Source organism: Marmota monax, unplaced genomic scaffold (assembly GCF_021218885.2).
Source record: "Marmota monax isolate L192 unplaced genomic scaffold, Marmota_monax_Labrador192_F-V1.1 WCK01_AAM20220418_F8-fsc00050, whole genome shotgun sequence".
Classification (NCBI taxonomy): Eukaryota; Metazoa; Chordata; class Mammalia; order Rodentia; family Sciuridae; genus Marmota; species Marmota monax.
The window spans coordinates 7,723,406-7,738,926 of NW_026694552.1; the positions used below are offsets into that span (position 1 = coordinate 7,723,406).

At 37.2% G+C, this 15,521-nt stretch overlaps 1 protein-coding gene across 1 annotated transcript in view; it reads right to left on the bottom strand.

Annotated features, from left to right (window-relative positions):
• The window catches only part of Gucy2f (guanylate cyclase 2F, retinal), a 98,861-nt gene that overhangs the window by 56,009 nt on the left and 27,331 nt on the right, over nt 1-15,521 (bottom strand). Inside the window, 3 exon segments of the mRNA XM_046420812.1 lie at nt 4,953-5,091; nt 10,331-10,420; nt 14,211-14,295. Of these exon segments, the coding sequence (XP_046276768.1) occupies nt 4,953-5,091; nt 10,331-10,420; nt 14,211-14,295 (314 nt within the window).

Sequence of the window (15,521 nt, forward strand, 5' to 3'; positions counted from 1 at the left end):
TGAGCAGCTGGAGAAAACTACACCAGCCAAACTTACTGCTCATAGAGTTTAGAATGGTAGTCCAGGATCAGTGCCTACCTGTAGCAGAATAGTCAAAACATTTGATCAAGCAATTCTCCAAATGTGACCTTGGATCAGCTCCATCAGCATCACCTGGGAACTGGTAAGAAAGGTCAATAATTAAGTTCTACCCACCATTTTTGGAATCAGAAATTGGGGGGGGGGAGTCTAGCAATCTGTGTTTTCTCAAGCCCTCCATGTAATTCTGATACACAATAAAGTTTGTGATTTACCATCCTAGCCTTTTTTGAACCTCATTCTCTGTTGTACTCACTTCACCTCCCCATTTACCTCTAAGCTTTTCTCATCATCATCTCTTTCAACCGGAGATCAAAAATTCACTCACAGGAGTCAGGAGGGCCTGACATAAACTCAAAATTTTACCCTTCAGAGGACTTTACGCTATAGTGGGATCAAAGGTTAAACATTAAGCTGAAAAAATAAACCTCTAACTGGGATTTTTATAAAATCAGTCAATGTATGGGATATAACTGGTAGACCAAAAACCTCAGTACATTCACATTTATGTCACTCAACCTATTGTCACTATTAACTAATATGGAACCTTTATGTGCATTTTCTCTCAAGTACAAACAATTATGCAAGTACAAAAATAGTGTATATTTAAGTACACATGTTTTTATCAGTTACTGTGTATATTCATACTTGGGTGCACTGGTATAGACTTGGATATCAGAAGGCTCTGCACCTCACCCCATTCCAGGACTAAGCTAGGAAGCCAGAATCTCTGTGACTACTCCTACAGCACTCTCATATAAGTTAGTGTATACTGTCACTGGAAATAGAATGCTCTTAGATGTGGTGCCCATTATGCAGTGCACAACCTGAACAGCAGTACTGGCAGCCCTGATTCTGCCTTATAGCTGGCACCTGATACCTTTCCCCTGGCATCAACCCTACTGCAGATATAAGTTGTAATTCTATCCAGATTGTTAACTACCACAAGTAACTAAGCATAGCATTTCCCTGCCAAATCACTAAATTTGAGAGCTGGAAATGGTCTTAGGTATCCCTAACCCAATTTCTTCATAGTTGATAAAGAAACTGAAGGCTTAAGAGACTAATATGTCTAAGTTCAAAATACTAGGCAATAACATATTCAGAACTGAACCAAGGTCTTCTATCTTTCACTTTGTTGCTCTTTCCCCTTATGGGGCTTCCTTTTGCTTGGAGGAATTGTGTGTATTTAAGATTTCAATAAGTCTCACAAACTTTATAAGCCAATTTTTACTGAGTCTGTGTGCATCCTACTTCATGAATAATGAGGAAAAGGGAGTAAATGGGCAGGTTTTATCTTCACCATACATGCACTATTTGTTTTGTTTTGTTCTTTTAAAAGAGAGAATGATAAAATACTTCACTCATCACTCACTTTTTAATTAAGAGCAATAAACATGAAACTCTATTCACTAAAGTTTTTAGAAGTAATTTAAAGTCCATCAGTTTTTCACTAAGGCCATGGCGTATTAACTAAGAAACAGAGAACAAGGTCCTAGACCTGGCTCTGCTTCAAACTCAAGGGTGGCCTTAGCACAGCCACTTAATCAACCTGAGCTTCAGTTTCCCCACCTATAGAGCTGGACTTATTCAGTGATTTCTTAGGTCCTTTTGAGCTTTGATGATCTAAGACTCTGTGAGGAGAAAGAGAAAATGATTGGTGGAAGGGAGAGGGGTAGAGACAGATCTAAAAAGCAGAAAATAAGGAGACAGAAAAAGGCTCTGGGTAAGAGAGATGAATGGGAAGAAAGTAAGGTGAAACAGAAAAATGTAGGGAGAAGCTGAAAAGTAAAGAGGCAGAAAGAGTCAGAAAACGAAGAGAGATAGGAAAGGCAGCAGAACACAACAGACACTAGTATGGCAATATGTAAATCAATGGATGTGTAACTGATGTGATTCTGCAATCTGTATACGGGGTAAAAATGGGAGTTCATAATCCACTTGAATCAAAATGTGAAATATGATATATCAAGAAATTTGTAATGTTTTGAACAACCAACAATAAAAAATTAAAAAAAAAAGAAAAAGAAGAGAGAAGATAAATTCAGTGGGCTCTTCCTGAGTGTCAGGATTATATTCCTTCTCCCCTCACCTGACACTCTCCGGTCTATGGCCATTAGAGCAGATCATAACATGTCCCCACCACCTCTGTTATTCACAACTTCTTCTGCCCAGAAGTCATATCATCTGGCTTTCCTTTCCACGTTTCAAACAGTATCTGTGAAATAAAGGTCAAGGCTACTGTGTAATTCTGAAAGTTCTGCATGTGTATATACCAGGAAATTGTGAATTTATGTCAGTATAGTATCATGTCATGGTACATCCTAGAGAAGCCTGTCCTTTATTATTACACATCTGCTACTCCTAACATTAACTGGTACATTATCTGGAAATTTCAGAACTTCCAATAAAAATTCTTATGGAAATTTGATGTTTTAAAGCAGAACTAAATGATTTGTCTTATTTGAAGCACTCCTAATGAGGGAAAATTTCAGAAGACACACTGGACTTCTTTGTTTGATCTGTTGATTCATTTGACCTATGCTCCCTCCTAGAGACTTCTTTAGCCCTAGCAGGCAGTTTTCTAGTCTCAGCTGTTTTCCTTCACACCCTGCCTTCACCCTAATCTTGATTTCACTATGTGATGTTATTTTCACCAACTCTCCTTTGTAAAGATAACCCCCCACACACTCATGATCTGACTGACCAACAGTCATTCCAGGAAATAACTCAGCTCTTTGCCTCCTTCCAAAACAAGGAAATATCTGACAGATTCTTAAATGTTGGTTATATACAAAAGTTTATTTTTCCCTTCTCAATTCTACATTGTAACCTTCCAACCCCAACAAATAAAACATACCACAATTGAACACATAAAATTTTCCAGAGAATCATAGCATATCCATGCCAGAAGAGGCCTTAGAGGTCTTCTAATCCAGCAATTATCAAGCCTAGCTGCACATATCAAGAACTTTAAAAACATAACAATTCCTGGGCCCTTCTCCATACCAAATGAATCAGAATTGCTAGGAGTGGGAACCGAGGCATAAATATTTTTTAAGTTACCCAAGGACATTGTAATGAGTAGTCAGAATTAAGAACTCAGTTTAACCCCTCATTTTGCAGATTAAAAACCAAAGTTATTGAGATTGACTTCAGAATCATAGAAGTGTCAATACATTTATAAAGCCACCAACCCATTCCATTTGACATTCAAAAGCTTACATTATATATAGTCTTTGATAGAGTAGAGCTGCCAATTCCAATAATTCAAGTTTACATTTAAGGCAAATGTCCTCTTTGATTAAATTAACTCCCTGTTAGGATCCAGAGGCTTCCTGCTATGAATTTAAGCCAAAGCTCTCAGGTATATTGAAAAAGCATATGCCATGTCATTTTGGTGTTGTGGGCCTGTCTTAGTCCATTTGGGAGACTGGATAATATATAAAGAACAGAAATTTATTCCTCACATTGCTGGAGGCTGGAATGTCCAAAATAAAATTATGGCATGTTTGATTATCTAGTGAGGACTTTTTCTTCACTTCCAAGACGGCATCTCATTACTGCATCCTCTAAAGTGGAGAAACATGGTGTCCTCACATGGCAGAAGGTAGCAAGAAAAGCTAACCAAATGCTACACAAAGTCTCTTTTACAAGAACTTTAATATCATTCATAAAAGAGGAGCCCTCATGGCCTCATCAATTTTTGAAAAACCCATCTATTAATACCATCTCATTTAGCCATTAAATTTCAACATTTAAATTTTAGAGGTAACACATCCCAACCCTAGCAAGGCCCTGTGAATTATGGAGAACATTCTCTTGAAGAATCCAATGTAGATGACAACTGAAAAATCATCATTTCTTGTTATGGACTTTCTTTGCAATTACTGTTGAAGTTGGGGGTGTTTGCTGCTCTTGGGAGTATCTTCAAACAAAACAAGGAAACCACACTGGAAAGGCCTCACTTAGGAAGGACAGCAGGACAGTCTCATTTCCCTTTACCACCTACTTAACTCTCTCCTGCTGAGAAGAAATAGTTCATCTCTTCAACTGATGAATGATTTGTTATGATTGCCAAATTCTAGTATCTTAGAACTTGGGAGAGAGAAGAGCCTCTTAAATTTTGAAAGAGAGAAACTTCAGTGAAATAAAAAAGGATTTATCTTTTATCCAACAGAAGGTAACCTATTACTCAAAGAGGCAGCATAGTCTAAGAAAAAGAAATAAATGAATATTTTCAAAGTTTTAATAATATCAGAGGATAAGAAGTGCAGGAAGATCAACTAGAATTTGAAGAAAAGTAGTAGAATAGGCTCTGCTCTGCACAAACATGTCTCTAGACAACTCATCCCGAAGAGTTAGCATAGGAAGTTATTTCTTCTATTATTATTCTATTATTAGTCTTTGATTTATTCTATTGCATATTGTCTTGTTGTCCCCGATGTCTAGACAAAACATTGAAATAGGGTCTCAAATACTTTTTCCACATGTACATTAAATGCAAGAGTTAAAGTGTAAATGAAGTTATAAGTAAGGAGATTAGTTGCTGAGGAAAATCATTGTCAAAAATGTTAACCAATGGGGCTGGGGCTGTAATTCAGTGGTAGAGCACTTGCTTCACACATTTGAGGCCCTGGGTTCAATCCTAAGTACCACATAAAAATAAATTAATAAAGATATTGTGTCCATCTGCACTAAAAATATGTAAAAAAGTGTTAACCAATCAAGTCTGTAAGTGGACACAGGCAAAAAAAAATTTTGAAACAAATTGCCAAAGCCTCAATATTCTTACTCAAAGACTAACAACTAAATCACTACCCCATTTTAAAACTCCAGAAGGCAGCAGATGAGATAGCTGTTGGGTGTCCTACTTCATAAATTGCTACTTTGGAGTCTTCATAGGTACCTGGAACTAGACTCCCTAAAGAAAATGAGAGCCCTGGGGACCTCCCACTTTGAACCTCTGAGATGATCTGGAAGCTTACACTGGCACGACTTCCTCTTTGTGAAAACATTAGGAAAGAAAGGTTATGAACAAAATTCTCATGATTTTTAAGACAGAACACTGAGCTATGGTATAGATACTCTGCTTATTTGTTTTTCTTTTCTTTTTTATTCATAAGAAAGAAGCCATATGAATTAAAACCTGTAGATATGGGATTGATTAATATTCCCTAACATTCAAAACTTTTTTTAGTTCATCATTGGCACCTTGCATAAACTCCATATATTACCCCCAAAAAATGGTTTTCATGCACTTCTTTCTCCCAGAGAGAATTTGAATCATAGACAGGAGGGACAATAAGTAATACCAGTCAGAATTTAATCCAGGACCCTAATTTTATAGACAAGAAACTGAAACCAAATTAAAGTTGAAGTGAGTTATTATATATAGTCCATAATTAAGTTATAAAAGTGTTTTTTTATAAAAATCTAACATTTGAAAAATAAAAAATACCAGAACTAGAACAGTATCCCACCCGTATGACCCTCAGGACTGCCTCTTTGTTTTACATTATACTGAATCATATCAGTTTCTCAGCTTTTTTGCCACTGTGACTAAAAGACCCAACCAGAAATATTGTAGAGGAGGAAAAGTTTATTTGAGGGCTCACAGTTTCAGAGGACTTTGTCCACAGAAGGATGGCTCCATTCCTTGGGGCTCAAGGTAAGGCTGAACATTGTGGAGGAAGAGTGTGGCAGAGGGAAGCGGCTCACATGATGATCAGATAGAAGAGAGAGAGAAACTCCACCCCCCAGATACAAATACATACCGGCAAGCCAAGCCCCAATTTGCACCTCCTCCAGTCACACCCTACTACTTCAGTTACCACTCAGTTAATCCTTATCAGGGGATTAATTCACTGATTGGGTAAAACTCTCAACCCAATCATTTCTCCTCTGAACCTTCTTGCATTATGTCATACCTGAGCTTTTGGGGGATACTTCACATCCAAATCATAACAGCATCCTTCTTTGTGTATTTAAGATTAATGACAGAAGGAATCCCTGAAAGGAGTAAAATGGTAGAGAGTAGACTCGTGACTTATGGGTTTGAGTCGTAAATAGGCCAGATTCTCCACTCCTTGACTTGTTAACTTTTACAATTAAGTCTGGTAAAAGAGGGCTGGGAACTTCACAGTTGAATGACAAGATAAAAAGGTATCTACAATCTGTGTTAACCTTTAAAATTGAACTTCTATATCTTCACTAAAGCAGTAGACTTATTTTACATTTCGAAGGCATAATAAACCAACAGGTTTCTCAATATTTTCTCCATATCTTCAAATGCATCTTTCTTAAAATTATAGCAATCCAGAATTAGCAGTTCTATTTATTATTGTTTATGCCAGTCCCACTTCCAACTCCAACACCCTCATTTTGAAAATGAAAAAAAAAATAGAGATCTAGAAAGGGCTATAGTGGCTGGAACAGGATTCTTTGTGTTATATTTCCTGATCTTGTGTTTTTCTACATCATGGTCTATATCACTCTTGTTTGCCAATAATAATCAATCTTAAGTACTTTCTAACACTCTGCCATTAATGGTCTTTGATCAACTGAAGATCACTAGTTGACTCAGTCGAGTTAAGCTCCTTCTGTACAAGATCATCACATTCAAAGTTCCAAGACAATGAATGGTAAACTATACTCAATCCCTACAAGATGTAAAACTTGACTCTTCACATAACCCTTGCATTAACCTGAACTCTCCCCAACAGAGCAAGCCCAGGGAGGAATCTACATCCCTTTCTTTCTTTATTTTCATATCTCAGCAGGAACACCTAGATTTGTATATGGAGACATAGACCTCTTCATGAAGGGCAAAGGAGAAAGTGCTATCAAATCTGCCAAAATCCACATACATTTGGACTTCAACTTCACTTTCCCCTAAAAAACTTCCTTTTCTAACCTGATTTCTCCCAACCTGCCAATTTTTCTAGACTGAATTAATTTTATATTCTCCAAGAGTTTACACTTTCAGACATTCCTTTTGGATGGAATTCTTGGCTTGGCTTCTTGACTGATTAGACTCAGCCAGCTGCAAGTTTGTGACTACACAGCAATTAAGGAAAATGTATGCTTCCCCTATCTTTTCCCATCAGAATCCCTGATACAAGCCAAATGCCAAAAGGGATCTGGAAGCCAAGAGCTATGTTCTTCTAGGGTAATGCCATCCTTTCCCACCTGTGCCAAAATAATAAAACAAGCAAATAAACAAAAACATTCCCTGTAAGGCTATCAATCCTCCTTGCTATTCATTTTTTTTCTCACTTGTATAGAGAAAAGTGGTGATGATTTTTTTTTATTCTCATTATGTCAAAGTTGATACATAGGTGAAAAAGAAAAAATCTATCAACATAAGCAAGATTTTAAAACCCCACGCACTCTGTTAATCTGAAGGTAACACTACTTGGCTATTTATGGTAATTTAGCAAGAACAGGTATACTTTAGTCACCCAAATATAGTTTATGTGTTAGTGCAAAAGAGAAGATATAGATGGAGGTTTTATAGATTTCACTAAACTATTGAAAGGGCTGTACAAGGAAAAAGGCTAAGTCAGACCAAAATTTTTGAGCTGTGTTTATTGTTTTGACACCTTACAGTCAAATATCTAGGCAACTGACGTGAACTATCATTTTGTTGTGAATAACCCCAAAGAAGTAGGGATTTTAAAAATAGGTTTATTTCTTTTGACCAAAACTTAACTATATTTTGCTACATTTGGACAATGACTTATACTGCTGATCATCCATTTCTAGATAAAATATCTTGCCATGAAATCAGAAAGTTTTTTCTTAGTATACTGAGTTATACACTGCAATTGTTTCCAAGCTTGTACTTCAGCATCTACACTTCCTACCAGTTGAGATAGGGAATTTCATATAAGACAATTTCATACAAACCCATCCACCACTCTGAGTCCTAGTGTCCTCTGGCGGGTTTAGAAAGGGAGCCTAATATCAATGAGATTTTATGGCATAAGGGTGAAGTGTAGCTTTCCGCCACAGAGATAGTTTTGGCTTTCAGCAATACATTTTAAGGAACACAATATCAACCTTACAAAAGCATCTGATGATTTAAACAAGCAAGAGTTAGGGTTGTAAATGAGAACTAAATCAAATAGCTAAACAATTCGTTTGACTCCAACTTCACAGGATACTATTGTATAATCCATTCTCACACACAACTGATTAAATATACCTTTCAGTGTCACATTTAAGTGAATGACCAGTTTGGTAACTGAGATAAATTAATTCTGAAACATGGTACTGTGCTGTAGGAATAGTAAATGGCACATGGAGACAATTTGATGTGTTCATACCCTCTCCCTACATCCTGCTACCACCATACTAGAATTTATAAAGACTAGTGCAGCCACATAGACTGTCATAAAGAGACACACTAGCAATCTTCAGCAAAACCCCTCCCCACATATTTTTTCTCTAAGCTTTTGTTTTCTCTTCCTAAGATGCCTATAGAAGCCAGGAAGATTTAAAAAAAAATCAGTGAAAGTAGATTTTGTATAGAAAATATTGACTGATTTTTTAAAACTATCAACTACTACCACATTTCAGGCAGTTGTCATGAGACACAAGGTTGACAGATCTTTCAACTTTAAAAAAAATTATTGACAGACAATAATTGTATATCTTTATGGGGTACAGTGTGATGTCTTGGTACAGTTATACATTGTCTAATGATCAACTCAGAATACTTAACGTATCTCAAACATTGATCATTTCTTTCTAATGAGAACATTCAAAATCCACTTTTATACCTATTTTGGATTATATGCTTCAATATTGTTATTTATCATCACCCTTGTTCAATAGAGCACCGATATTTACAACCCAAGTTTTAAAGAAAACCCAGAGATACAGATTTTTTATGTGTAATTTTAAAATTCTGGATGCTTTTTTAAAATAATCATGAGGGTCAAACAAAAGTAAAAACCAGTTCGTAATCTGTTACCTGGACAAATTCTATCCTTCTTTCTTCACTACTTAGCCTTGGTTTTGGGCTTCTGAAAAGCCTCCCTTCACTGGTTTGCCTCCCTCTGAGTCCTTCTGCCTTTTTGGATTTCTTTTTTGCAATATGGGGCCTATTAACTTTCTTCTGTACTATGATTTGTCTCTCTAACTTAAGTATAATTCCCTTGAAGGCAAGGATTACATGTTATCTCTCATAAAGCCTAGCCCAGGGCTAGGACATAGTAGCAGACCCTTAATAAAGATCACCTATTACAACATAATCACAACTAGAAATCTTGGTGAAATTCAGTCCTTTTTTTTTTACTAGTTGATTCATTCACCAAACTTTTACAAGTGCCTGCTACATTATAAGCACCATGTCAGGTGCTATAGGCTATCATTTTAAAATACCACTGCTCTTGAGGAACTAAAATTCAAATGTTGAATCCAAAGATACAAAAAAATTTCTATATGAAGTCAAAGCTAATCTATTGACCAAAGTGCAGTGCATTTATTTCCACCACACTGTTCTTTCAGCACTGTCCAATTGAAATGTAATATGAGGGACAATAGTAATTTTAATGGACATTGATTATATACATCTATGTAGCACAGTGTGATCATTTGATGTGTGTATACAATGTGAAATGACAAAACTAAGGTACTTAGTATTTCCATATCCTTAAACATCTACCATTTCCTTATATTGGGAAACTTCAAACTCCTTTCTTTTGATTCTTTATAAAATATATAATAAGAAGTTGTTGTAAATTATAGCCACCCCACTATGCTGTAGAATGCTTGAACTTATTCTTCCTATCTATTCCTCTTCCCCCCTACCCTTCCTAGCTTCTAGTGATCACTCTTCTACTCACTACTTCTATTAAATAAACTTTTTTCACCTTCCACATATGAGTGAGATCATGCAGTATTTGCCTTGCTGTGCCCGGTTTATTTCACTTAACATAATGTCCTCTAGTTCTGTTCATTTTGCTGCACATGATAGAATTTAATTCTTTTTGTGGCTGCATAGTATTCCATGCCACATTTGTAAGTTTGTGTATTTTATCAATCACATTAAAAAATATAAAAAGAAGCAGGTGAACTTAATTTTAACAATGTACTTTAACCCAATATATTTAAAATATTATTTTGATATCTAATCATTTTAATTTAATGAGATATTTCACATTTGTATAAGAAGTCTTCTAAATCCAGTGTGTATTTTATTCTTAAAGAACATCACAAGCCATACTAGGCATATGTCAAGTGCTCAAAGTGGGGATTAATAAATGTTACATCCTCCAGAGTCAGTAGTATTCTGCTGGGTCCTTTAATCAACTGAATTTTATTGATATGATGCCTAAAACAAACATGAAATCAGAGGGTCACAGGGGAATGGATGTTTTTGCAATGCCAGGGTTGATTTGCCCTAAGATGCCAGTTAAATGTTGTACAAGATAACTGGAAAGAAAACCACACATGGATCTTTACCATAATACCCCTAGCAAAGGGAGGCAATAACCCCAGCCCTCACAACTCACAGAGTAACAAAGACCAAAACAGAAAAATTAAAATGCTCTTGAAGAGGCATCAAAAGAGAAGGGTGAGGGGACTACTTAGGGATTGTATCTCAAACTAATAAAATGGTGACCCACATCAAGGGCGCATTCAAAACAACACCACTGAATACTTTTTAAAAACCTTGACACACTTTCTCATTGTATTTATCTTAATAATATCAGGGCCAAGAATCATTAATCTCCATTTTATACACAAAAACACATTAAGGAAACAAAACAAAATTAAGCAAATTGTGTGAGATCCCTAGCCTTAGGCAAAGCTGGAACTTGAATCCTTGGTCCCTGGCTGTGGGCCCAGAATTCTGCCCATAAGACCACTTGTCTTGCAAAGTTGCATCAATGCGTTGCCAAAGCAACAGGTTGAAAAGTAGAAAAATTCAATCATTTGTTTGCTTTGTCTACATGATTCCAAACAAGTAGGCTGACTGGAGTTTTTTTTTTCCCCCCTCTTACTGAATTGGTCTCTTGTCTGAGCATTACATAGACACAATTTAAACATGATTCTCTCCAAACATGCCCATTAATTTGCAGTGAATGTAATTATTTTCTACGAATCAATTACCAGACACATAGAGTTTATGATGTCTATCCACACAGTCAGGTAGGTCTGACCAGGACCTGGAGGGAACACTGGATTACTTGGTGTGGTTGTTTTGTTCTGTTTTGTGCTGGGGACTCTGACAGCCTCATTTTGGCTTCATTTTTTCCATAACCCCATAATGGTCACTCGGTGCAATTTATTAAAGCCAAGAGCCAGAGTGGGGAAAACAACCACTGAATCAGAACGTTTGGTCAAGTTGCTCTAAAAAGTCTGTGATGTCACTGTAGCTTTAAGTACTGGCAACCTAGTCGGGTTTTGGTTTTTCTCAGTGACTTCACTGGTTTGTAAACAAACAATTAATGTGTTTCTAATTGTCTGCCAACAAATATGTTCCTTATCACGGTGGGAGCTGCTGTCCTGTGGAGAAAATTAAAAGAGCCCTGTAGTGAATTCTTGGGTAGAGCACATGAATCTTTTGGCAAAGTAAAACATCACTCTCTAACTTTTCTGTTTCATATGCATAGTGAATTGTCTCAAAGCGGGCACACCTGTAAAAATAATCACACTACAGAATACACTCTCATAGAAAGTGAATTGGACTCCCAATCCAGAGACCTGGGGGTGGGGTGGAGGCAGTGCAGATTCTGTCATTAACTAGCCAGGTGCAGGTCACCTTGGATAAATAATTTAACCTCTTCATGCCTCAGTGTCTCCTATCTGGCAGGATAATAGTCCTTGCATTACACGCTTTATAGAGTTGTTTTGAAAATCAAATGAGATAATGTATGTGAAAGTGCTCTGAAAAGCGTGAAGCACTATGAAAGTATAAGGGCTCATTATTATCATTATCATCATTAGTATTACAAAGCATGGAAGAGCTTTATAGAAAAGCAATGCAATCTGCTTTGGAGTAGCAGAGGGAAAAAGAGGAGTTCAAAGAACCCTTTGTTTTGGGGTGGCTGGGTTCTTTGCACGTCTTTCTTTCTGAAAAAAAACTTAAACAATCAAAACACACAGAAAAGGAAGGAACAGAGAGTCACTCTCCTGCAAGTAATCACCGTCTATTACAGAAACTCATCAGTCGCTCAGCTCTTCTGATTGCAGCCGTGGTGGGCAGAGAGAGAGAGAGGAAGGCAGCAAAGAGGGGGCATCTTTTGTGCTTTGTTAGCTGAAGAACCAAGGACCAAGTGACTCTGGGAAATGATGTGCCTCTCTCCCATCTCTGAGTTTTCTGTGACCACTTGAAGTACCAATTGTCTCTAACTCATTTTCCTCTCCAATCATTTTTCTCTCTAATCATGTCCCTCTCCAATCATTTTCCTCTCCAGTCTTCTTTGCCCTTCAGCCCCCAAGCTCCAAACAAACCCCCCACCCCTGTAGTTTATTTCTTTTTTCTTTTTTTCCTTCCATTCCCAAGAATTGCAGGCTGTGCTCACTCAAAGCCCAAAGAACCAGTCCATTCAGTGGGAAACACCAACGAGAAGTATCATTTAGGGGATTGACAAGTAATATAGGCAGCTGAGTGTGACTCCATTTTCCACCTTGCCATGGGATGTTTTGGCATTGGGCAGACAGAGTCTGTTACTCCTCAAATCTCTCTAGAGGGGGAAGCTTTTTGAATGGATGCCATTTATTTTTGCTAAGTATCCAAGGATGTTAATTAAATACTTTATTCTTTGGCAGCAGCTAAATTAAAGATATTAAATCTCTCTTCTTAGCAGGGATATATCACAGTCACAGAAACTAGAAGAAAAACTTCCTTTGAACTAATGTCTTTATCAAGTGCATTTCAACAATCCATAAGCATCCCTTATTCTTATCAATTTTCTAATACTAGGAAGATTGGACAATAATAGTTTTCATAGTGATAACAACATTAAACACTAAGAGTAACACCTGCTATCTTTTTAATCCAGGATTTCACAGACTCATTAAAATATCAGAGCTTGAAAGGCTCTTAAACATCATCTAATCAAATTCCTTCACAGTGCAAATGAGAAAATTCTGGCCAAGTGAGGTTAAGTGGTTTGTTCAAGGTCACACAGCTATTTCATACATTCTAGACATTTACACCTCCACTCCATTCCCTACTAGTCCATGTAATAGTTTTGTCAGGTCTACCCTTACAAAGAGGTGATAGATGTATGGTTTGCAGGGTGGAAGGGGTAAAGTGGGGGGTTTGTGATTGATTTCATTTTTCACTTTCCCCAAAATATCCTAGTATGGAGAGGGTCCAACTGTTAAAAATGCAAGTATCAGAAGAAAGGGATACCATGTTAAGCAATCTTCAGCCACTTATCCTCGATCTTGAAGTAGTACATCGGATTAGTTGGTCACCTACTAAGGACCTGAGGGAGGCAGACAAGGACTTGATAAAGATGATATTGGTGATTAGACTGGATATCTCTTGCTCCAGGGAAACAAAGAACAGAGATATGGATTGCCTGGGCAAAAAGTATGGATATCAAAGTGAGACACCTAGGCTTCCAACAATTAGCAAAAGAGTCCTGTGTCCCTGGGAAGGGGTCTAAACTTGTCATTTTTTTAGGCACCTACTATAAGCCAGTTACTTTTCTAAGTGTTTAACTTACTTAATTTTATTTAATCCCCACTACAATCCATGATTCCTAAAGCTTGAATTGTAGCCAACTGCATTTCCTACTATACCATTCAGGGAAGGAGATACTTATAGGAGACACTGCTGAGGGGAAAGGAGGATAGATAGAGAGTAGACAGACCCTAAAGGTTTTTTGGGTTTTTTTTTTTTTTTCATTTAACCATTGTGTTCAGAGCCAGATCTACTCACAGTCAACAACACTGACAACACAGCTGAGGAAGTTATTCTTGGCATCATGAAAATACTTCACTCCAAATGGGGCTGGTAGGGATGGTAAATCACTATGGAAAAAAGAAAATCAGTGGGTCATGTAATGAGGCAATTGTACTGAAACATGACTTCCTGGAAATCAATATTAACAAGGCTATTATGGGCTTGTGTTTTGTGTATACAAAAAGAACAAAAAATGTACCTTATAAAGTAAGCACATCCATTAATAGACAGCAGGGCTATAAGCAAAGTAATGTAGACCATCATGGCAAAGGCAGGGTCAATGCCTGCAGAGAATGAGAGGAAGAGGAAGAATGACATTACCAGAAAAGGGCAGTAAATAAAGAGTACTGCAGAGTGACTCTTCATGCTTTCTGGTGACTCTAAAGTCAAGCCACATCTACCTAACCTAATTCCATTTTTCTACAGCACAGTCTGTCTTGTTGACTTTATGGACACAGAAAGCAATTTCACTGTTCTGAAGCAAAACCACTCACCACTCTGACAATAACAAATCACATGAATTAAGGGTGACCAGAGTGTTTCTTTGGAGGAAAAAGTCCACGAATGGAAAACTTTGAGTACCTTAATTTAAGTTGGAGTGAAATAGAGTTCTTGAGAATAAATATGCTATCTCACCTGCGAAGGGTAAGCATTACGTTGCTTCATAAAATAAAAGATCTTTTTAATTCAACTGATCCCACAGACCTCATAGGTTACATATGAAAAATGTAATACTCATCTTTCAAGGGTGAGAGTGAGCCTGGTTTTGACGATTAGTGCATTTATCAGGATGTAAATTGGTCTCTGTAAAATCTAAGTATTTGAACAAATTTTTGGATTTCAGAGGGAAATACATGATGATGTGAGTGAAGAGGTCGTTTGGTATGTCATGCTAAAGCAAAATAGGAATCAAAGCCCATTTGAAATAGATGTGTTTGGTTTTGGAAGGGTGTAAGGAACACTTGTCTAAGAGTAATATGGGTCCTTTCAAAGTTCCCCTCTGGCTGTCAGAGATTTGATGATGTTTCCCCTCTTCCACAAACAAGAGGAATCCTACCAGTCAATCAAACTGCAAGTATTAACTGGATGCCTACTGTGTTGGCCAGTTGCAGGGGGGAATAAGGATTATTAGCTATGGTCCCTGCCCTCAAGGTACAGTATATTTGGGAAGTGGGGAAACCATCATACACAAGAAACAACTGAAAAGTAATTTTCTACTAAGATGTAAGGTGGAAACTTTTAGTGCAATAGGAGTTCAAAGAGGAGGGGGTGTATTTCTGTGGTAGGACCTGATTGGCAAGACTTGAATACATCAGGGGAGAGAGAGAGGTGATCTTTCAGCTGAAGAAACAATCACAGGTCACAGACTATCAAAGACCAATGAGAAGTAAAATGTCTTCCTCTTATTAGAATAACCTCTTTGGGAAAGAGTGAGAACCTTTTAAAAATGAATGGTGGGGAGGCATTTAAATCATGGATAATTTTTCAAGTCTGGAAAGTACCTCCTCCA